Below are 25,560 nucleotides of genomic sequence, written 5' to 3' on the forward strand. Positions count from 1 at the left end.
AGAAAATTTATTTTAAGCATTATTAGGAATTTTACTTTAGAATGCAATAAAAAACATTTAAAAGTTTTATATCTATGTTCTGAAAACTCTCACAGGAGAAATGTCATACACATAAAATATTTATGTTTCTAATACTACTATAATCAATGTATTTTCATATTAATTTTCAAATGTTTTGTCATATTGATTAGTTTGAATTACATTTTATTCATTTGATATGCATGGTCAGGGAATACATAAGAGGAGTAGGGTCTCTCCTTCTAGTGGAAGAGTGTGAAATAAGGTAGTCAGACATCCAGTGCCTTTACCTGCTAGGCCATCTTGCAAAGCCACGTGTTGTGGTAATCTCCAACCCAAATATGCCCCTGCAATGAAAACACAACTCAATTAATATGAATAGATGCTGTGTGCCTAGATTGGGCAGATCTACCACTAAACTACCATCTTCCACATCTATGAGACCCCTTAGAACTTATGGTTTCTCCAGGCCATGTGCTTCTGCTCTGCTTTTCTTCTTCTTCCTCTTCCTCTGAGTCCTCTCCCTCTTCCATTTTCTCCTTCTTCTCTCTCTCTCCACCTTCTGCTCCACCTTCCTCTTATCTGCCCAATTATCAGCCCTCCTTTATTTTACAAATTAAGGTGGGAAGCAGGTTACAGGAAACCACCTAAGTGTTGATTCAGTCCTTGTTCTCATCGATTCACAGGAGAACAGAATTAACAACAAATATAATTAGCCCCAGGGCTATCCACAACATCATGATTTTTAAAATTAATATTAATCACTGTAGAAAAAATAAAAGATAACTCAATATTTAACAATTTCCTTTTTATTATTATTATTTCTAGAGGATAGTTGGATTTCATATGTTTAAAAAATAAAATTTGCTCTTTTGATCATTTACTCCCTTTTCAAGTTGCCTTTGTGTAGATCCCTGAAGATAAGCTATAGTTGTCTTCCTTAATTACACCATCTCTTATTTCTACTCAACTTCTTTACAATAGAATAGAATACAATAGAATAGAAACTTCATCAAAACTGGGCCTGTGAATCCTGGTGTGCTAATTTACTTCTGTATATGACATGCTTCTCCATGCTCCTCCATTCATAGATTCTGAAATAAAAATAAAAAAGGTTTTAAGACAGCAAAAGTGAAATGAAGAGAGGAAGAAAAGTAAGAAATAAAAAAGTGCCCAGACACTTTATTATTGGAAGAAGTTCAAGTTTTTTGGAGGGGTTTGAATCTAATACCTAGTGATGTACATTCTCAGGACAGACGTATCTGCATTTTCTGAGTTATAGACATTGATGCGATCCACGGGGTACAGAATTAATCAACTTACACCTCCTCTTGACTTCATCGATGACTTTGGTAATTCTTAAATGTAGAATAGCATTGAGCTTGGACTCTACCAAGAGCACTGTGCCCTTGGTTTCATCATGATTTTTTCAGGATAATTAATTTTGGAGGGAGGAGGAGAACCCAAGTTATTGGAGCATTAGTAATTGTACACACACATTGTTATAGTATAATTCTCAAGTCAGGAACAGCATGTGTTATTGCTTTTTGTAGTTGACTTTGTTTCTTGTCATGGTGATGAACTTATTTTTCCAAAGAAGCCTGTGTCTTTACATTTGCCATTGTTTTTATATAAGACATTTCATCAAGTAGTGAAGAGTTTACTCCTTCAGTTCTAACTTGGTTGCCCTGGACTCTTTGCACCTCCTGATCGTTTCATGTGGAATTTCCAGTCTTATTTTAGTAATTAAAGCGGCACTTTAGCTCCGTTCCAGTTCTTCCAGACAAAACTTACTGTTTCCCTTATTGAACGTTATAGGCACAGTGGGTGTGCTGCATACATTGTTTTATGTTACTGCTGTGTGAAATTTGTTCTGAGTTTTTACCATGAAAGGGTTCTGAATTTTAAGGTGTCTCTGCCTATTGAGATAATCCTATAGCATCCGTTCTTCATTTTGTTCATATGGCGCATAATGTATTTGTGAATTCATGTCTATGAATTCACCTTTAATTTTTTTCACATGTTGTTCAATGGATCCTGGGATCAACTTAAAGCATACTCTTATGTATAATGGGAGTGATTATCTTTATAGTTGTAGAAGTCATTGCATCTATTCAGCGGAGACACTGACCCCTGGCGTCCTGCCTTCCATACTTACATTTTTCTCTCCCATGTGTACTCTTTGTTTCTATCCCCCTTGTCCTCTGTCTCCTGTGTCTTTTGCCTCTTTACCATCTAATGTCTGGTGTCTGATATCAGCATAACTCAGGCCTGTTAGGATGCACTCCAGAAGACTTAGATCCTCCTCAAGGTTTTTTGACATGCCTGAAATCATTTGTATTATTCTGAAATATCTGGCCGAATTCAGCAGCAGCATCATCGTGTTTTGTTTTTTGTTTTGTTTTTTTTTCCTTTGATGAAATACATTATTACTACTATGTTCTTCGTAATGGAATGTCCAGATTTTTGATTTCTTCATGTGTCATATGATTCAGATAAATTGTGTGCAGTGTGTACATCCTGGAATTGGCTCACTTTTTCTTGGTTCTCAAATTTGGGGCCTTCTAGCTCTTTTTTTTTTTTTTTTTTTTTTGAGACAGGGTTTCTCTGTGTATCCCTGACTGTCCAGGAACTTACTCTGTAGACTAGATAGACCTGGAACTCAGAAATCCACCTGCCTCTGCCTCCTGAGTGCTGGGATTAAAGGTGTGCCCCACCACTGCCCGGGCAGGCCTTCTTGTTCTTAATAGACTAAGTATCTAGTGAGTTTACTTTGTGGAAAAAAAAAGTCTCCCTTTTCATATGCATTTTGTTTATTATTGTCTTCTTTCTTTTGTTCTTATTAGTTAAGCAAAGCATTTGTATATTTTCTTTTAAGAAATATACACAAATCAACTCATTCTGTTGATCTTTGTATGATTTGTTCTCTGTACTTTTATTTATTTCACTTCTCATACTCTGAGTAACTTTCTCACTACTCGTTTCCCATTCTATTTTTGTTTCTCTACCTCTTTGAAGCACAATAATAGGCTAATTACTTAAGATACTTCTATTCTTGATGGAAATGATAGCTATAAATTTCTCTTTTCCTACTAATTTTACTGCATCCTTGAAGTTTACGTATGTTGTTTTCCATTACTTGTCTCAAGAGTATTTGCTTTAATTATTTGTGTTGTGAATAATTCTAATTTAAATATATCTATAAAGTTTCTACGAATGTTTTTGTAATTGATTTATCTCTTTGAAGTATTGTAGACTCTAAAAACTTCCTCATAATTTCAGTGTTTAAAACTGTTATCAGTAATCTTGGTTTTTTATTGGATATTTTACTTATTGACATTTCCCTGATTCATCTCTGCAAACCCCCTATTCTATCTCCCCATCTTTCTGCTTCTATGAAGGAGTTTTTCCACCCACCCACTCACCCCACCACCCTGCTCTGGCATTCCTCTACATTGAGGCATCAAGCCTTTCCAGGACCAAGAGCCTCTCCACCCATTGATGCCTGACAAGGCCATCATCCTCTACTACATATTCAGCTGGAGCCATGGGTTCCTCCATGTGTATCCCTTCAGCTCCTTCAGTCCTTCCCCTAACTCCTCCATTGCGGTCAGTTGCTGTGCTCAGTCTAATGGTTGGCTGTGAGCATCTGCATCTGTATTTGTCAGGCTCTGAAAGAGGCTTTCTAGAGATAGCTGTATCAGGCTGATGCCAGCAAGCACTTCTTGGCATTTGCACATCTTTACTAGATGACACCCTGACAATTTTTCATGTTCTATTGATGAAATGGGTTCCACAGCTGCTGGATAGAAATTCTTCAGGTCCATTACATTTAGGTATTAATTCTGATTTCTAAGTTGATGTTTTTGTCTTTATGGTCATTCATTACTGAATGTAGGGTTTTGAAGTTCTTGATATTCCTGTATTGCAGGTCATGACTCTCTTCATTTATATTATCTCTACACACTTGATATCTCTGATATGCAGTGTCTTTATAGAGAGACTTTGGTTTATCTGAAGCAAACTTTTCTCTCACTGTAGATTGACTTAATTTTTAAAACTAATTTAACCAAAGTTTACTTCAGTGGACTCAAGTATGATTACTACTGCTTATCAAAAATATACTTACCAGGAAAGGGGATTTGTTATTGTCAATTTGACACGAAATATAGACATTTGTGAGGAAATAACCCCATTTTGGGAATTTTCTCCATCAGATTTGCCTGGGGGAAGGCAGGACACTGAATGTTGACTGCACTTACCCCATGCTGTTGCTGGGTAGGTGTCTGGCCATACAGCAGCCCTGGGACACCACTCCAGGGGTGGGGAAGCACAGCTTGAGGTGCAGGACAGCTGGAGCTAGCTAGCTAGCATGGAGGTTCCCCAGGGACTGCAAGGAGGCCAGGACTATCTCAGACTCTTGGGCATCCATTCACGGCTGGATGCTATAGAAAAACTGAGAACTAAGTGTACCTCCAGGTTGGATCTAGCTAAGGGCCAAGGCAAAAAAGAGGGGTGATCTGGCTGGTCCTGCAGGAAGAGTTCTTGGCTCTGTGGTGGAGGGGGGCTTGGACTTGGCTTGTTTTTTGTGGATGCCTTGGCTGGGAGCACAGAGAGGCCTTGTATGGCAGATTAGACAGCAGCTCTATAGGTGAAGATCTTCTCCAGGGCTCCCCAAGGTGGGTCCTGATGAAAAGAGACAGTCCATGGTTTTAAGGCATTTATTGTCATGGCAGAAAGTAGATGAATGAAAACATACCCCACTTCTCAGGGTTGGCCTGAGATTAAATACCTTTTGAGGGATGATATCTGGGAAGGAAAGCTTATTGGCTAAGTCCTTTAGTCCTTAAGTACCTCATTGAAATAGAGATCTGTCTTGAGCCTATATGACTACAGGTCACATCCTCTACCTGTGGAGGAGATTGGGACATTGCCCTTACATGACTGATGGCCACAAATCTATGGGTGTCTTACACTAGTGATAGGGGCCTGATGCCCAAGAATCAGGTGAAGTGCATACTATTGGTTCAGGGATTTCTAGCCTTAGCTCAACCAGGAACCAGGATGCCTCTCATGGTCTTACACCCTAGGTCAACCACTGGGGTCACCAGCTTCTGTCCATTGGTTGGGTATAAATATCTGCACCCAACTCTTTCAGCTGCTTGTTGGGCCTTTTGGAGGGCAGTCATGGGAGGCCCCTGTTTGTAAGCACAACATAGCATCAGTAATAGTGTCAGGCCTTGGGGCCTCCCCCTGAGCTGTATCTCAATTTGGGTATGACCCTTGACCTCATTTTCCTCAGGCTTTTCTCCATTTTTGTCCCTCCATTTCTTTCAGACAGGAACAATTTAGGGTCAGAGTTTTTGACTGTGGGATGGCAACCCCTTCCCTCCACTTGATGCTCTGTCTTTCTACTGGAGGTAAACTATGTAAATCCCTTCTCCCTAGTGTAGAGCATTTCATCTAAGGTCCCTCCCTTTGAGTCCTGAGAGTCTCTTACCTCCCAGGTCTCTGGTTCATTCTAGAGGGCCACCCAACCTCCCACCTCCAGAGGTTGCCTATTTCCATTCTTTCTGTCCCTCAGGACTTCAGTCTTGTTCCCCCACCCAATACCAGATCATGTTCCCCTCATACACACCCCCATCCCTTTTCCCTTCCAGGTGCCTCCATTCCTCTCCCCTTATGGTTGCTTTCTTTTCCTCCCCAAGTGGCACTGAGGCATCCTCACTTGGGCCCTTCAGTTTGTTGACCTTTTTGAGTTCTGTGGATTATATCCGTTTTTTTATTTTGTATTGTTTTTGTTTTTGTTTTTTTGCTAATATCCACTTATTTGTGAGAACATACCATGCATGCCATTTTGGGTCTCAGTTAACTCACTCAGGATGGTGTTTTTTTTTTTTTTTTCCTTCCATCCATTTGCCACAAAACTCAGGATGTCCTCTGTCCTCATTTCAATTCTTCTGTTGTGAGATATCTGGGTTGTTTCTATCTTCTGGCTATTACAAACAAGGCCACTATGAACATAGTGGAATATGTGCCACTGTGGCATGGTAGGCATATTTTGAGTATATGCCGAAGAGTGGTATAGTTAGTTAGGTCTTCTCTGCTGGGCCTGACACTGAATTCTGTGTTAAGGACTTTGTAGTCTTTCGAACAAAGGAGCACCATTTCCCATGATTCACTGATTGCAGCTTGGAGATGATTAAAGTGAGCAAGTCTTTTATCTTGACTAGAATGGGGTCTTGCTTTATGATTGTGCTAAAGTGTTGCTGTGTTTCCAAAGTTTCATTATATGTGACTGATTTCCGCCGTTCGTGTGAATATATTTTATTGCAAAATGATTTTTTCCAACAAATGTTTTTTTCAAATATACTCCTCTCTTGCTCTGCTCTCAGCTACAGACTTTTTAAAATCTATCTTATCATATGCTGTATTTCAAACTCTGAAGCAGTGGCTGGAAGGATGAGGCAGTTAGAAGTCAACCCCTAAGTAAGTGACTAGAGAAGAGGAAGAAGGGTGGCTTATTTAGAGGAGAGGAAAAAGAATCGGGACCAGATATAATACAATATCAAAACATTAAATTATCTCTGAGTGATGGCACTGCTTATAAAATTCTGTGGGCTTTTCATGTAGATTCCAGATTCACACTGTTAGAGCCCATCATAATAGCAGCATGAGCTATACAATCATAATCCAATTGATACAAAACAAAAACACACCAGACAAGCAAGTACCAAAAAAGCTGGAAACTCATTTTCTAGGCCTAAAAATGAATTTAATGATGGCAGCAGATTAGAAAAAAGTATAAGGCATAAAAATCAAAAAATCAAAATCATGTCTTTGCTTGATTTATCCATTTATATATTTATGTGTGTCATACAAGTTACTAATATTGAAATGTCTAATGAAATCTGGTGTTTCTGTGTCCTACATGTTGTCATAATTCCATCAATTGGAGTGTTCAGGAAAAATTACAGTGAGGCACAATTAGAGGCACTACTAACTCCCAGCCCCAAGCAAAATCATCATGTGCAGTCTAATCAATAACAGATGGATAATGGCTGAGGGATCTTTGCTTCTAAATGGAAAAGTAAGACTTGATTTCCCCAAGAGGCTTATAGCACTGATGACTTCAGCCATTAGGTATGATTGTTAATCCCTGCGGCTAGAATGTGCATAGCATATGGTGGAATACTCAGTATCAACAGCATCCATTTCTAAGGACGTTAAGCATTATAAGCCTATGTTTTCCACACCTCTATTTTGGAAATACCAGCTTAACCAACAAAAACTTAATGCTATCTATAAGAACATATTGGATAAAATGTAAAATTCAAGTGAAGGTCTGCAGCTTAAGAATGGCTATTCTAACATTATAAAAGTCCTCTTAAATGTAGACTGAGGGTCTATTTTATTTCTATATCTTTTTTTTTTAAATTTTCTAGTTACTTATGATGTAATTTTAATAAAATAAATGGATATATTATGGAGGACCTATTTGGCAGCTAGTATGCTGTCATTTAATGTCACTGCTCAGGTACTTAGTACATGTTGATTCCATCTTCAGGAAAAGCCCATAAGCCATTCATATTACATTTAATTTTGGCCACCGAACCTTCAATGTATGGGTATCTCATAAAGGATTAAAATATAGATTGAAAACATCAGAAGATCCTCAGAAAGGTATCATCAATTACCTGTATTTGGCAACACATATATGAAATATCTTTCACAAAAAGAAAGACAAACACTTGTGAATTCACAACACACCCAAGTTGGTACTTGAAACCCAGCAGGTAGTTATTTAATGATAAACATTAGATAAAGATCAATTACTTTTTAACGCTAAATGATCATTTTTTGAGTACATACTACATGGCTTGATTGCACTTGACTACTATATGAATGGAGGTAAAATATTTGTATCTATTTTCTAATTGAGTAATGTTAATTGACTTATAATAAATTAGAGAGCTATCAAGTGACATTGGTAGGACCCAAATACACAGCTGGTGACTACAGATATTATGTATTCTGACTACACTTTAAAGCAACAACAACAATCCATTCGGAAGCTGAGCTACAAGCGGTAGGAATGGCTGCCTCTATATATCGTAGAATATTAAAAGACTGGGGAATTGTGGGCCCAGCAATGCAACTGCACACCATGGATAGGAGTGCCTGCTAAATTGTGTGAGCTCTGCTTTCTGACAAGCAATAGTCAAAATCAGCAGAGTATAAAAATGTTGAAGCTCGGTCTATGGGAGCAGACAGGGTAGGAATGACGATGATGGTTTGCCTCCCCATGCTTGAATAGACTTGCTATCAATCGGTGCATTAATTCTGTCTGGCTCCTGGAAACAGTCATTTGCTTAATAGTTCTTTTGTGAGCAGGGAGTCTGGCCCAATCTCAGATGACTCATCCTCCAGCACTGGAGGATTTAGGCATGAGGAAAAAAAATCTAACTTCATTTTTCACAAATAGTATGAGGAAGGAAGTAGTCACAGCACACTGCACTTTTCATGACAGGATGGAGCAGTGTTTTCTTCTCGCACAGGTCAATGAGGCACAGAACCTGGCTTTTCTGTGCAGGTGTCTCCCCAGTGTAAATAAAGAAAACAATTCAAGAGAAAACATGCAGATTTGTTATGTTATATTGTGATGCTTTTCATTAGAAAATTTAGAAACGTTCTAAGAATGTATCTTAACCTTGTCATTATAGTGGTTAAAAATAATTTGATGAATAATAAAAATAAATGTTTAAATTAGTGTTTAATATTGATTTATCTTTTTGCTGTTCTTCAGATTTAAAGTAATCTATTCTGTGACTGTTAGCTATAATTAATTATGTAGAAACATCAAGACAAAGATATAAACATTTCATTGTTTTGATTGTCAGGTGATTAAACAGGAGGAATTGAACAAGGACCTTTCTGACTGTACTTTGTATGATCTGCTCAAGTATGATGACTTCAACGCTGACAAGCACCTGGCTCTTGAAGAATTCTACAGAGCATTTCGTGAGTGCAGATTCAATCTTTATCTCATTTTGCTCTTTTCTTTTCCTGATGCTTTATACAATATGGCTTGCAGGCTTTATCCTAAGTACAAGCTGTTTCATAAAAAAACGTGTTATAACAGAGAGAATTTAAGGTTTTGGCTCTTCCAGTATATAGATGAATCCAGGCAATTGTGCATTTGAGAAAAAAACTCTGTAGACATGCTCTCTTCTGTAGGGTATCCCATGTTTTGTTGACTTTGGTGTGAGAGCCAGTTTACAATGTTGCCTTAGAGGCTCCTCTAGAGGGAAAACACTGACCTGCTGTCATCACACCTCAGGAACAATTTAATTACTTGTGCAGTGACATTTACAACTTTATTACAAAAGCAAAAATAAATTAACAGATGAGGTTACTGTACATTCCAGGAACTATGACACGTTAAGACTTTTTCTTCCATTGGAATAAAACATTATATTCATGCTAAGGAGTTGTAAAACAATTTATTTTTGTTTAAAAGTACCATTTAAAAGTACCTTAGAATAACAAACTCTGCTTTCCTTATAAAACAAAATATGAAGATTTAGTCAATATAATACTTAAAAAGAACAGACTACAAAACCACAGCTAAAACAATGAAATAATCAAGATCTGTGCTCAAGAGAAAAACAAAAGAAACAGAGAAACAAATGTGGCTACTTACAAAGCAGTAACAATCCATATCATGTCCTCAACTGGGCACATGAAAACAAAGCTTAAGACAGCTTGATTACAGATAGACAGGTAGCCTTTGCATATGTGTGTGTGTGTGTGTGTGTGTGTGTGTGTGTGAGAGAGAGAGAGAGAGAGAGAGAGAGAGAGAGAGAGAGAGAGAGAGAGAGAGAGTAAATAGTTTTTAATGTAAAAGACATGGTTTGAATGTTCTAATCTAACATATGACTGACTGCAAAGTTACTTAAAAAAGATTACTTCTTTAGGTCAGAGAGATGACTCTGTATTTAAGACAACCTGATGCATTTACAGAGAACCTGGTACGATTCACAGCACCTGTGTTAGATGGCACCATGGGATCCACTGGTGTCCTCTGGCCTTTTCATCAACAGCCGCATACATGGAATACTCACACATATAATACACATATTCACAAATAATAAAAATATTGCTGGAGACTATACATTTTAAGATCAGTCATAAAAATGGTCTTAGATTTAAATCAAATTGCATGGTCTCTTATATGATGAGTAAGTGAATATTTACCAACAAGATGGCTCAGTAAGTTGCTGGTCCCTTAAAAGGGTTTACAAAGCTATTATTCCTTGCAAAAATAAGGAAATGACAGAAGCTGCTATGAATAAGATGAATCACACAGAGTTTAAGGAAAACTGCTGGTTATCAAGCCTATGTCAAATTTCTTATTTCTAACTGGGCATTTTAAACAAATCCTTACATTATACACCAGGCACTCTTTAGGGATCTCAAGGAATCAGAAGAGAAAAAAAAAAAAGATGGCTCATTAGGGAAAATATATACATATAATTTTATATAAAACCCATGCCATCTATTAATTTACAATACCACACAAGGCAGAAGGTTATAAAAATGTAAGTTAAAACAATGAGGGGAATTGTCATCTGTGCTTTGGTGGAGACCATCTTTACAAAGATTATAGCAATAGAACTAGTAGGCTTAAGTGACTTTAAACTTGGAGAGATCAAAGACCAGAGAATAGAATGACTTAATCAAGACAGGTGCCTGAGATTTGACAGTATTTAAAAAAACTAGTCCAACATCAGTATGTTCTATTTGAAGTACTTTTAAAAAATGTGAGGTTTTCGTTGTTGTTGGGTTTTGTGTGTGTGTGTGTGTGTGTGTTTGTTAGTAACTAATTTACTTATTTATTTATTTATTTATTTATTTATTTATTTATTTATTTTTGGCGTCAGAAATGTTTCTTTTTTTTTTCTTTCCATTTTTTATTAGGTATTTAGCTCATTTACATTTCCAATGCTATACCAAAAGTCCCCCATACCCACCCACCCCCCACTCCCCTACCCGCCCACTCCCCCTTTTTGGCCCTGGCGTTCTAATTTTACAAATTATATGTTAATGTCCCAACTTTTACCCCCAGTTTATACTAAGAGAAAGCATGGAGTAAATAAAGGTGGGTAAAGTAATCTGTAGCATTAGCTGTAAATAACTGAGTGATATACAGTTTATAAAGCATGTGGAAGGAAGAGTGTTAAAATATTTGTGTTTTGTTAGTGGTGAAATAGTGGGAAAAAATCAAAGATAAGTGTGAAGGGTATGTTATTTTATGCTAGCTCATAAGGAGTCTTTGCTATTATCTCTGTCAGCAGATAAGAATCTTGCCTACAATATTGCAGTTTGCCTGTCTCATAGGGGAATTATACCATGTTTTCAAACATGATTTACTGATGTGTAAATACATTGTTCTGATAAATTATTTTTAAAATTAAAAATCAATAGCCAATGAAACTTACACAAAGTAAAACATCCTTGTCTGGCCACAAGGAACTACCTAATGTTCAGAAGAAAAGCTATGTGGCTTTATTTACTCCTAGACTGTAACACAAACATAGTTTAATGAAAATCATTTATCATGTATGCAATTAGCTTAATGATTATTGTATTATTTCTGCACTTAGGTCAGAGTTAAGGATAATATAAGTGTCTACATATTCAATATTTGAAACATAATGACAGCAAAATCCTGTTACCTTCATGTCTGAAAGAAACATTAAGTCTCTTGTCAGATGATGTGTACCCTTAAAGTGGCATCCTGTTTGCTTTTTTTTTCTGTTTCTTTTTTTTCAACTTTTTATTAGATATTTTCTTCATTTACATTTCAAATGCTAGTCCCCTATACCCTCCCACCACCCTGTTCCCCTATCCACCCACTCCCACTTCTTGGCCCTAGCATTCCCCTGTACTGGGGCATATAAAGTTTACAGTACCAAGGGGCCTCTCTTCCCAATGCTGACCAACTGGGCCATATTCTGCTACATATGCAACTAGAGACACAAGCTCTGGCAATACTGGTTAGTTCTTATTGTTGTTCCACCTATAGGGTTACAGACCCCTTCAGCTCCTTGGGTACTTTCTCTAGCTCCTCCATTGGGGGCCTTGTGTTCCATCCACTAGATGACTGTGAGCATCTACTTTTGTATTTGCCAGGCACTGGCATAGCCTCATAAGAGAAAGTTATATCATGGTCCTTTCAGCAAACTTGCTGGCATATGCAATAGTGTCTGTGTTTGGTGGCTGATTATGGGATGGATCCCTGGGTGGAGCAGTCTCTGAATAGTCCATCCTTTTGTCTCAGCTCCAAACTTTTTCTCCTTAACTCCTTCCATGGGTATTTTGTTCCCTATTCTAAGAAGGAATAAAGTATCCATGCATTGGTCTTCTTCTTGATTTTCTTGTGTTTTTCAAATGGACACAGAAAACGTGGTACATTTACACTATGGAATACTACTCAGCTATTAAAAACAATGAATTTATGAAATTCTTAGGCAAATGGATGTATTTGGAGGATATCGTCCTGGGTGAGGTAACCCAATCACAAAAGAACTCACTTGATATGTACTCGCTGATAAGTGGATATTAGCCCAGAAACAAAGAATATCCAAGATATAAGATACAATTGGCAACCTGTTTTTTTTTTTTTTTTGAATACTTCCAGGCAAATGTGTACATCTTATGGATGATTTCTTTGAGAATGAGAAATGAACTATATTCAGGTAAACTAGTGATATGTATTCCAGATAAAATAATACGATTTGTAAGGTTAAATGTGAATTGCATAAAATTCTACATCTATGATTTAAATCTTTAGCAAAAAGTAAATTTGAATAATCCAAGTAATGACTAAAAAAACTTCAGACATTTAATTTTAGGAAAGTGTTCAAGCCAGTGTCTCTTTGAGAATTGCCTTGATTTGTTTTTTATTTTTATTTTTATTTTCATATATGTGAGTATGTTGTGTATATGGTGTGTATATGTTGGAGGGAGTGTGCTCAGGGGAATATCCATGTGGGATGTCTAAGGTCATCTTTGTGCTGCTGATTCACAGCTTCAACCTATATGTTTTCCATGGTACAACTCAGGTTGTCCACCTGGCATCTTCAAATGACAAATGTCTATGCTGTCTAAAACATCTCAATGACCTGAGTAATTCTGAGAGACTTTTGTAATCCAATTTAATATTAGCCTTCATCAGATCAATGTAAACTTTTAAAATTTGTTAGTATTTTAGACGATTCAACCTGGAAAGTCACAATTAACTAGTATTTATTAGTTTAAAATAAACAAAAGAGGAGAAACAACTTTCATTTATGCTTTTTGTACGTTTTTTATTTTTGAGAGAATGAGAATCTAAGCACTGAAAGGCTTCTTGCAGAATTTTACAACATTGGATTTGACAAATAATATAGCTTTGGACATCCTTATACTCCAGGTTCTCTCTCTCTCTCTCTCTCTCTCTCTCTCTCTCTCTCTCTCTCTCTGTGTGTGTGTGTGTGTGTGTGTGTGTTTATCTGTCTGTCTGTCTGTCTCTTTGTTTCTCTTCTTTCTTTCTCTTTCTTTCTTTTTCTTTTCTTCTTTCTTTCTTAATTTCTTTCTTTTTTTCTCCCCCTCCCTCCCTCTCTCTCTCTTTCTCTTCTTTCTCTCTTTCTTTCTTTCTTTCTTTCTTTCTTTCTTTCTTTCTTTCTTTCTCCCTCTTCCTCTCCCTCTCCCTCTCTCTCACCCCTCTCTCTATCACATACACACACATACACACACGTATGTAAGATGATCTTATAAACTCACCTGCTGATAATTAATATAGAGGCTTTTACCAAAAATTTAATACAATTAAATTTGTAAAGGAAAAAAAAATAAAAGAATTGAAAGAAATTCATGGTTCCCCTAGTGGCAAAAGTAAGTACTTTAATAGATCACATACCAACTACAAACATATTTAAAATGATTGTTTAATAGGTTTTTTCTTTGTTCTTCTTAAAAATGTTAGATAAATGTTCTTAGAAATTTAAAATGACAAAATAGCTACTTAAATATATAAAATGTGCATGATTATATGCAAAATGTTGTTGCTCTTTATAGTAAATACTTTCAATGGAATGTAGATTTCATAATGATAATATAAGAAAAATTCTCTTCCTCAGAAATCACAATCACTATGTTAAAATATGACTTAATGGAACTATTTAATACCTTTTGTATGCTGAAGCATTAATTTATAAAGACCTTTATTAAAAATATATAGCAGCAAATAAAACAGAAATAAGACAACCTCATTGTAAAGGTATTGAGGCCAGGTCCAAGTAGCTATTGAGATGTGCCAGAAAAGGCCTTGTCTGGAAAATAACTACACATATAACCAACTTGACTCAGTGGGTAGTTGAATATACAATCCGGGAATGTGAGATTGAAGAGTAATGTCAGATTTCTAGATTGGGAATAATGATGTTGCTCATTGAAGTAGGGAACATAGAATGAAAAGCGTGCCTATGAACAGGATGAAATTAAACTTAAATATATGGCATATTCAAAGAGAAACATCTAACTTAAGAATACTGTATTCCTATGAGGAACCCAAGCCAGTACAACAGAGCTGGAGTCTTCTGAAACTACAACCATTCATTGGCATGACAGGAATACAGCCAGTGAGAAATACTGAATTGACTGAGTGCCTTTCCAACAATGTTTCTGATTTAAAAACTAACATAAATAATTTGAACAATTACTTATAGTTATTGCAGTTATGTCTACACAGATGGAAAGGGGATATAGTGTCCTTTTTCATAAAGACACTTTTGCCAGAATGAATTCTTCATTTATGGTTGCTTAAATCTTATTGAATTCCTTGTGGTCAGAGATAGCTACAGTTAGTACTCCTTGTGACTTATACATTGTATTAAAGTAATATTTAGGATGAAGAGGTTTATTTCCCTTAAAAGTCAAGGTCATAATCCATTACTGTAGCAAGTCAAGATAGGAACTTAAAGGAACACATCCACAGCCAAGGTAGAGACAGAATGAGTACAGAGTAAATCAGTAATGCTTGCTTATTTTCTCTATGCATGTACAGTTCAGGACCCTCTGACTAGGGAATCATGCTACCTGCAGTGAGATGAGTCTTCCAATATTAATTAATAATCAAGATAATACCCCAAAGACATTCTTGAAATCTCACCTGATCCTTGACAATTCCCGATTAAAGCTTCTATATAATTATTGTATATTATGTCAAGTTAAAAGTAAAACTAATAAATACAAGCTTTAGCACATGGAAGAGAGGCCACAATAGATTCTCATCAGGAATTAAAAATGAAAAAGCACATAGATAGGTAGAAAGAAAAGAAACAGAATATTAAAATTTAGTAAGAAATTGATCAACATTTTCCAAGGATAAGCCCAAGGCAAGAATGTCTGCTTTTGTCAGCCACTGCATTTGCCAGCCAAGAAGTCACTTATAACATTGGTCCTGAAATTTTCAGCACAAATTTGGTGGTAGAAGCAAAAGTACTAGTGATTGCCAGATTGACTAATGTAACATGAAAAATAGTAAAGTTCACCAGAGAAGCTGCTTGTATAAGAGTGTACCAGAAATGGATAGATTTAGACTACTTCTACACAGCTAAACCATATGTATAGCTTTAGAGTCATTATAATTATATCCCCTGAAGGAGAGAAAGGGGAAGGTGAGTCTTAGGTTCTACCTTGGGAGGCACTAGTCTGCCATCTTACTCTCCAGTTTCCTATTAGCCCAACTTTATAGGACTCTAGAGCTGGATGCTTCTGGGAACGTTTTTTGTATTTCTATTTCTCCTTCTCATTCTCATTCTTCTTCTCTTTCTCCTGCTTCCCCTGCTTCTTTGAAGTACTAAATGATTCTATTGTGTCTTTACTTTGTGTTAATTTTCTGATTTATGAGGTTTAGTGTGTAAATATTGTCACTGCTTTAAATTGTTGGTATATTAAAAAACAAACATATAAACTGTGTATTAAGGTTACCAATTATTATCTGGTAAAGGATTTTATGAATCATGGATAAAAGATTTATATATGGGCTAACAAAACTATATAAAATTTTATTTTCACACTAATTTACAGTTTATGGTATCCTCTGTCTCTCTCTGCCTGCCTATCTATCTGTCTGTTCATATATCTCTTGTCTCTGTCTATCTCTCTCTGTCTCTGTCTGTCTGTCCGTCTGTCTCTCTCTCTCTCTCACTCTCTCTCTCTGAATTCTTTAGAAACTGGATGAACAGAATTGTCCACACATGTAAAAGATTTCTCAGAAAATTTATTCTTTCTACATTGGTGTAAAGACCATGGGTCTACAAAAGCCAAAAAAAAAAAAAAAAAACCCAATGATTTTTCAGAAATAATATAAACAGCTGATATATATATATATATATATATATATATATATATATATGAGAAATTATTATTATAAAGACCATAAGAGAGGCAATTTTGATCTAACGTATGGTTTTAAAGTGAATAGGCTTGTTGGGCTCTCTCTGTTTTAAAATGGTCCCATCCTGCAGCTTGCCCTATAGTTTTGCATTTTAAAATGATTCATAAAATCTGTTTTAGATGTTCCGCCTTTGCAGATTTATCTATTCTCTAATGCTTGACATCTTCCACTTACTAGTCTCTCATTAATAAGATTTATCTATTTGTGCAAATTCCATTAAGCATTAAAAGCAGATACAATCAGACCCATCACTTCCTCCTTTATTTAAAGTGAGTATTCATATTTAATTCTTACCAATTTGGATCCTCATGTTGTACAAATATTGACAAAAAAAGGCACTGTCTGACTTGAATTAAAATTGAAGTAAAAAATGATGTGTGAATTGATCAGTCATTCCTAATATACACACTGTTATGTATCCTGTCAGTCATAAAAAAAAATTGAACTAAAATTACTTCTTACCAATTGCAGTGTAATATTCTTGGCTGTGCATCCCTAAACTATATGATCAGGTTTTATATTTTTTTATATTTTATATCTGAAAAAATTATTGTTATTTTCATTTTTGTAGACCCATGATCTTAATAGCAGTTTCTCCAAAATCCTGGACTGAGGTCTCTGTTGCATTTTATATGTTCAAAAGCCTTGTGTGATTAGAGCTTCCTTCACAAAGGCATGTAAGTCACTTAAAACTATGCTGCAGCTCTTTTTTTTTTTTTTTTTTTGCATTACGGTGGGAACAGCTGGGCTTTTCCCTGAAGTGGTACTTCTGTGGGCATTAACAGATGCTGCAGCTTGGCACCAAGACCTCAGCATTTAAAAAATTATTTTAATAGCATCATGTAGGATATAATAAGTTAATATATTTTTGCAGTATGTAATCATCAAATACTAGTTGTTGACTTTTTACTCACCTTGAATATTTTTAAAAAATAGAGGGGTATAATGATTATTTGTGCATAAAGAGAAAACAATAATTCAGTTGGTATATTCGGTAATATTCTCTGATCACATTAGAGTGGCTAGTGTTTCTCTCTCTGTATCATCCATTTGTGTTCAGAGCCTTTGAACTTCTCTTTTAGTTATTTGTAGAATAAAGAGCAAGCAATGAGCAGTTTTGAAATATAATCATATCTTGTACTGTAGCATACTAGGTCAATTCTATTTATCTGAATATGGAGTTCAGCACATAATTTGGCTGTATATAACATAATGTAAGCTTTGTATTGATACTAATATTTTCAGAAATCAGAAAATTATGCCAAATACACATGTAATTTCATCCTTTCAATGAGTTTTTCTGTAACTTATAGAGACGTTTAAATAAGCCAGTCATAAGTTTTGCTTTATAAAACATGTTATAGAACAATTCATATTACAACCAAACACTTTATGACTATTAGAGAAGAAATAATTTGTAAATGTGCCATGAGAAAATGAGTTCTTACCAGTGCTTTATGAGGTACTTACACTACTGAGGCAAAAATAAATTAACTGCTTGAGGTTCTAAACTTTAAATTTTCTCTTTTTTTTTTTTTTTTTTTTTTTTTTTTTTTTTTTTTTTTTATTAGGTATTTCGCTCATTTACATTTGCAATGCTATACCAAAAGTCCCCCATAGCCACCCACCCCCTCTCCCCTACCCACCCACTCCCCTTTTATGGCCCTGGCGTTCCCCTGTACTGGGGCATATAAAGTTTGCGTGTCCAATGGGCCTCTCTTTCCAGTGATGGCCGACTAGGCCATCTTTTGATGCATATGCAGCTAGAGTCAAGAGCTCCGGGGTACTGGTTAGTTCATAATGTTGTTCCACCTATAGTGTTGCAGATCCCTTTAGCTTCTTTGGTACTTTCTCTAGCTCCTTCATTGGGGGCCATGTGATCCATCCAATAGCCGACTGTGAGCATCCACTTCTATGCTTGCTAGGCCCAGGCATACTCTGACAAGAGACAGCTATATCAGGGTCCTTTCAGCATAATCTTGCTAGTGTATGCAATGGTGTCAGCATTTGGAAGCTGATTATGGGATGGATCCCCGGATATGGTAGTGTCTACATGGTCCATCCTTTTATCTCAGCTCCAAACTTTGTCTCTGTAACTCCTTCCAAGGGTGTTTTGCTCCCACTTCTAAGGAGGGGCATAGTGTTCACACTTCAGTCTTCATTTTTCTTGAGTTTCATGTGTTTAGGAAATTGTATCTTATATCTTGGGTATCTTAGGTTTTGGGCTAATATCCACTTATCAGTGAGTACATATTGTGTGAGTTCCTTTGTGAATGTGTTACCTCACTCAGGATGATGCCCTCCAGGTCCATCCATTTGGCCAGGAATTTCATAAATTCATTCTTTTTAATAGCTGAGTAGTACTCCATTGTGTAGATGTACCACATCTTCTGTATCCATTCCTCTGTTGAGGGGCATCTGGGTTCCTTCCAGCTTCTGGCTATTATAAATAAGGCTGCTATGAACATAGTGGAGCATGTGTCCTTCTTACCAGTTGGGGCATCTTCTGGATATATGCCCAGGAGAGGTATTGCTGGATCCTCCGGTAGTACTATATCCAGTTTTCTGAGGAACCGCCAGACTGATCTCCAGAGTGGTTGTACAAGCCTGCAATCCCACCAACAATGGAGGAGTGTTCCTCTTTCTCCACATCCACGCCAGCATCTGCTGTCACCTGAATTTTTGATCTTAGCCATTCTGACTGGTGTGAGGTGGAATCTCAGGGTTGTTTTGATTTGCATTTCCCTGATGATTAAGGATGTTGAGCATTTTTTCAGGTGCTTCTCTGCCATTCGGTATTCCTCAGGTGAGAATTCTTTGTTCAGTTCTGAGCCCCATTTTTTAATGGGGTTATTTGATTTTCTGAAGTCCACCTTCTTGAGTTCTTTATATATGTTGGATATTAGTTTAAATTTTCTCTTACTGATGAAAAATGTAGCTTGAAATAATATCAAATTAGGCTGAGAAGACTGAAGATGTAAACTAGTAATAGTAGTGCATGCTATATGTATAAATTATTGTTTGATGAAATTAGCTTTACTAGAATTATTTTTTAATTTTATTACATAATTTATTAGATATCTTTATTTACTTTTTAATTTTTTTAAATATTTTTTTGTTTGTTTGGGTTTTTTTTGTTTTTTGTTTTTTGTTTTTTGTTTTTCGAGACAGGGTTTCTCTGTATAGCCCTGGCTGTCCTGGAACTCACCTTGTAGACCAGGCTGGCCTCAAACTCAGAAATCTGCCTGCCTCTGCCCCTCAAGTGCTGGGATTAAAGGCATGCACTACCACCACTCAGACTTTTCTTTTCTTTTCTTTTCTTTTCTTTTCTTTTCTTTTCTTTTCTTTTCTTTTCTTTTCTTTTTTTCCTTTCCTTTCCTTTCCTTTCCTTTCCTTTCCTTTCCTTTTCCTTTTCCTTTTCCTTTTCCTTTCTTTTCTTTTCTAATTTTTATTAGATATTTTCTTCATTTACATTTCAAATGCTATCCCGTAAGTCCCCTATACCCACCCCCTGCCCTGCTCCCCTACCCACCCACTCCCACTTAAAGTTTGCAAGAGCAAGGGGCCTCTCTTCTCAATGGTAGCCGACTAGGCCATCTTCTACTACATATGCAGCTAGAGACATGAGCTCTGGGGGTACTGGTTAGTTCATATTGTTGTTCCACCTATAGGGTTGTAGAAAAGTCCCCTACAACTGTTATTCTCTCCTCCCTCCCACTGTTCACCAACCCACCCACTACTGCTGCCTGGTCCTGGCATTTGCCAACACTGGGGCATAGAACCTTCACAGGACCAAGGGTCTCTCCTCCCATTGATGACCAACTGGGACATCCTCTGCTGCATATGCAACTGGAACCATGAATCGCACCATCTGTACTCTTTGGTTGGTGGTTTAGTCCCTGGGAGCTCTGGGGTTACTAGTTAGTTATCTTTCTCATAATTCCATCAATACTAAAATATATTAACATTTTATCTGCAAATTAAGTTTATTTTATGACTGTATTCAGTATGATTATGGACATACTTCCTGTGTATATAACATTTTTATTAAATCTTATTAAACGTTCTAGTCTTCCTTCTAACCCTTTAGATACTTTTTCATGCTACTGAAAAGTAAAACTACATATTCTTACACTTGTTATGTATGTTTAAGCAACAGGCAGAAGTGTTATAAGAACCATTGCTTATAAACAATCATTGTTATACTACACTGCAATTGAAGAGCATTAACTTAATATCATATCTGAAAAAACCCCTTACAGTTGGCATAGCATTCCTGTTTTCTGTGCTTGAAAATTTATAAATTGCAGTTTTAGAAAGCAGCACCAGTGAAAGATTTTAATGTATGATCAGGCGGTCTCCTTAGTCTGTGTTTCCAACCACTTTGGATAAAATCTCTACCAATATCAATAGCAGCTGTATTTTATCAGAAGCAAAAAAGTCAAAACATTCTTTTCTATGATCCAGGTAATTAACAGTATTCTCAATTTCATATTTTTGTGAGTTAAAAAGACTATTTATCTTGAAGTTCTAAAAATAGTGTTCCCATTTATATTTCCTTTGATATCATATTCTAGAGCCAAACTTTTCAATACATTAATGGTCCCTTCCTGGTTCTAAAGAGAACATCACTTTCCTATGACAGGAAAACTTCCTATGAATGATTCTGATTATGAAACACAATTTTACATACACCAATACTGAAGCCTTTGGTTGGCGTAAATGACTGTGTTATTTATTTCAAAAATGCAATAAAATACATCCACACATTTTACTAAATGCTAATCTGATTTTGTAGGCTGAAATCATGTGTAGGATCTTGCAAACATACACAGGAAAATCATGGCTGCAGCTTCATAACTACCATAGGGAATTAATGGTTCATGCTGGTTTAAATGCTACCGGAGGCTCATTTATTCCCTTGGTCATTTGTGTGGTACAGGAGAACCTAGGATGCTCCCGTGCACATCCTCACCATCTGTTTGTTCCTGAAATTCCTTGGGATTCACTTTCAATCTGCCGTAACTGCCCCTCATCACAAATGCTTGTGGGCATAAAGGAATATTTATATAGAGACAAAATTTATTGGCCTTTTCCCAAATCTGTAAGTGGTGTCTTTTAGTAGATTTTCATATTTCAGGCTTTACTTTACCAAAAATACCTACTTGTTCTCTCTTACAAGTTTTAGATCACTGGAAATAGCATTTTTTAAAGGTAGAAATCATTTATCACTGGACATGATGAAATAGTAATTGCTTCATTTTATATGATTGTTCGGCTGGAAAGATCAGATATAAGGGCAGAGTTATTCACAACCATGCGCTTAAAACTTGGGAAGCTTCAATCCTCACATGCTCAGCATGGCAAAAATAATTCCTCTATTTCTGTTCCTGCCTTTCACCCTATTACAGAACTACTGATGGGGAGAGGACAATATAATGTTTGTCTTATCAGCACTGTTGGAGGATGGGGAATGAAACTAGAGGTGATAGACTAAAGTAGGTATTGTTTTATATCCTTGGTGAGTGGACATAGAGAGAAGAGGCATGGCTCAGGCTTATTTAAATGTGACAGAGCTAAGGGGGACACGGCTGCTGTGCTGCTCTCTCAGTGGAGGGGCAAGTGCGTACATATATGTGCTGTGTGTGTCCCCAGTGTTTGCTCTTGAATAGAAGCTTCTGAATGTCATGGATGCTTCATGATATTTTTGTGACTGACTTCTGAGATTGTTTAATACATTATCAGATGATCTACAAAAAAATCTGCAAAAAAATAAAAAGAGTGACTCATACATGATCTACGGTATAGCAATGTTAACTGAAGGTAGCATCATACCAAGTTCCCATTGTTAGAGTTCTAAAACCTGATTTAAATGCACATATGTTATTTGAAAGGACATCACAGACCACTGCACACCAGCATCATCCCACTTATAAAATATTTCTTATTTTAAAATGTTACAGAGCCTAAAATTAACTTCATTATGTAGTTCTGTAGGAAAGCATTCAGAGAGTATAACATTACTGAACCTTATATATAAGATGTTGCAAATTGTTTCCTTTGCCATCTGCAACTGAGCTCAAACACATGTGCAAATAAGTGTTATGATTATATAATATATATATTCCTTTGAGAGGTTCTACAAGCTCTTTTAACAAAAATAATTCAACTAATCAACATTATTATCCTTTGATGTGGTTCTCATTGTCTTTGCCTTCTACAGATAACTTTTATAGGTGAGATTCAAAAAAGGGTCTACTTAATTGAATGTCCTTCTTTAGAACTCATCTTTTATTCACATCTTCACTACCTGATTAAGATTTGTATATTTTCCTACAGTGTACTTGTTAGAGGGGAAAAAGTCTCATAACTCATGGCATTATTTAAATAAGTCCCAGTTTACTTTCTGTTCTCTAAGCTGTAGATGCAGTGATGTCTAAACTTCAGCAATGTTCTTTCCTCTTGATGAGAATTTCTCAATGAAATTCTAATATTTTGGGCATCAAACTGACTTCCTGCACTTGACTTCAGTGAACCCTGTGAAGCTCCCTCTTTCCTCTTTACTACATTTAGCATTTCACATCCTCATAGGCTTTTGCTCAAGACATGTGAAATTAAACATGTTCTTCTTGTTCCTTTAAGTACACAGTCTTAAAAGGCTCAGGTTCCATTCCATGAACACATCTTTCTCTCCTTTCTTGTTCAAGTTGTAAAAACAAGTCACTTTACAAAAAGAAACCTTCTACTTTGTTTTTATTCAGAGCCATTCTTTACTATGTTCTTTGTTGTGACTATAAGATTAAGAGCCTAGTAGGAAACAAGAGGGATATAAACCACCAAAATCACATTTTAACACCATAAAAATAGTTAATTTTCCATTACAGGAAACATTACAGAGGATTTTCTATGAGACTATGGGATCCAGAGCACAGATTGAAATTGACCATACTTTCATAAACATTAAGCAAGTCCTAAAATACTCATCAGGCTCTTGGATCAGAAAGATGAGTGAGGTGAATAGAAAAAATCTTGAAAAGTTGGCTCCCTTCATTTACTTAATAAGGCATTTCCTTTCCTTTCCTTTTTTCCCCCCTGAAAGGCACAGCCTGTGTCTGCTTATGCATGCAGAAACACAGATAATTTGCATGTAATCTAAACTAGAATAGACACACTAACCTACTGTAATTCTTAATTTCTCCCTTCCTCCTATATCCCTCCCTCTATCTTTTTCTTTCTTCCCTTCCCCGCTATGTGTGTGTGTGTGTGTTTGTGTTTAGAGAGCACTGGTTTGATTAGAATCAACGTGATGTTGGTAACTAATATCTTACATTGTGAAAGTGTGAGGACTTCAGATAATTTGTTATGTAATATCAATCTGATTAGATATTTATGATCAAACAATATTTTTTCTGATAAGGAATATATTGTACATTTCAATTTTTATTAGTGATTTTAAGTAATCACACTCTGATATTGGCAGAGTTAAAAATCTCTTCTATTTTTAATGCAGTGTTAATGTAATTATTTTATAAAGTAGGTAGATTTCAGGTAATTTATTGAGTACAACATTTGTTTTATTTTCTTAATTATCATCAAATCAATAAATGATACTAGTATTCATTCAGTATTTTGTTCAAATGATTAAGTTTTTCTTTTATAATTTCACCAACGAACAATTCTGAAATGTTTAAGTTAATGGATCTTTAAAATTAGTTTTCTTATACACATTAACAGTTCATATTAATGCATTAATGGACTGAATTTTATCAACAAAATGATTTTTTCAGTACAACATTTATAAATTAATTATGTGACATAATCTATTCTTTAAATGCTCTGTTCTCTCATTTAAGTAACATTATATATTAACTAATTTTGGCTACATATTTGGACTAAATATTTGAACTTTTTCTAGTACTCATTTGTCATATTATAATAAAAATTCAAAACTAGAATTGCCTCATTATGCTTATTTATAAAACCAGGAGCCATATAAGCAATAGTCAATAATTATAATTCAAAATGAAAAATACTAGAAAGTTTGCAAAGTCACAATCTACCTTTTGGAGACACCCATTCCAAGGCTACCTGTGTAGATTTAAAGAGCTATCCTAGAATTGAATGAGCTAATATGAACTGAAAACATGTAAATTTCCATCACCTTTGTCTATCAACAGTAAAATCAAGATGTTTCAAAATAAACTTCAAATCTAAGACCTCTACTGTATATTTAAAGAAATATAAATTTACACAAATCATTGAAAATTTAAATTGCATTCATATCATTCTTTTAGAATGTGTCTAATCAAAGTTCTGTGGATAGGTGTAGCTGCTAGAGGTGACATGAACCTACATGAGCTGAGGTCCTGAAAGGAAAGCTGGGGCTGTACGGGGATGGATGGCGAGAGAAGAATGAGACCAAGACAAAGTTTCTGATCAAGTCCCAATCTTTACTTTTTGAGTCTGAACTTAAAAAAGGGGGGGAAACCCATACCCCACCATTCCAGGATCTTGTCAGTATCTTATCAGCACAAGCTTAGGCTGCTCAGTATGTAGTAGCAACTTGGAGGAGTTGTACATGTGGCAGACAATAAACTTTACCTAGGTTGGAAGACTTCACCCTAGGTGGGCTAGCCAGCTGTGGTGAAAACAAGGACTGATTCAGCAGGCTCAAGGCTGGGAGAGGGCACAGACAGGACTCATGACTGTGTCACCAGGTGTTCTTATTAAGGTTAATATGGTTACTAATTAGGGTAATACTATGTTCTCTCTGATTTTTTTTCTAAAAGCTATTCATATAAAACTTATATAATCTTACTCCCATTTCAACTTCTTAACCTTTCAATAGTACTTTATTCTTTTTATTTTTCATAGCAACTTAAATTTTACTGAGAATTCATAAGTTCCTTTTTGTGAAATTACTTCCAAATTTATCCTTGCTTTTTCTAGGCATCATTTGTAATTATAAGGTTCTTACTATATCCGGTGTTAATTTAAATGTTTTCATTGTTTATATTTTGATTACCTCTCCTTTCAAG

General features: G+C 35.9%; 1 protein-coding gene across 6 annotated transcripts in view; it reads left to right on the forward strand.

The window, feature by feature from the left end:
* Positions 1–25,560, forward strand: part of Fstl5 (follistatin-like 5) — a 635,736-nt gene that overhangs the window by 346,549 nt on the left and 263,627 nt on the right. For all 6 annotated transcript variants that reach the window (XM_006501262.1, XM_017319517.1, XM_006501263.1 and 3 more), the window contains exon 6: positions 8,919–9,039. In XM_006501262.1, coding sequence (XP_006501325.1) covers positions 8,919–9,039 — 121 coding nt within the window. The remainder of the gene's footprint in view (positions 1–8,918; positions 9,040–25,560) is intronic.

The sequence above is a fragment of the Mus musculus genome, chromosome 3, assembly GCF_000001635.26.
Source record: "Mus musculus strain C57BL/6J chromosome 3, GRCm38.p6 C57BL/6J".
Classification (NCBI taxonomy): domain Eukaryota; kingdom Metazoa; phylum Chordata; class Mammalia; order Rodentia; family Muridae; genus Mus; species Mus musculus.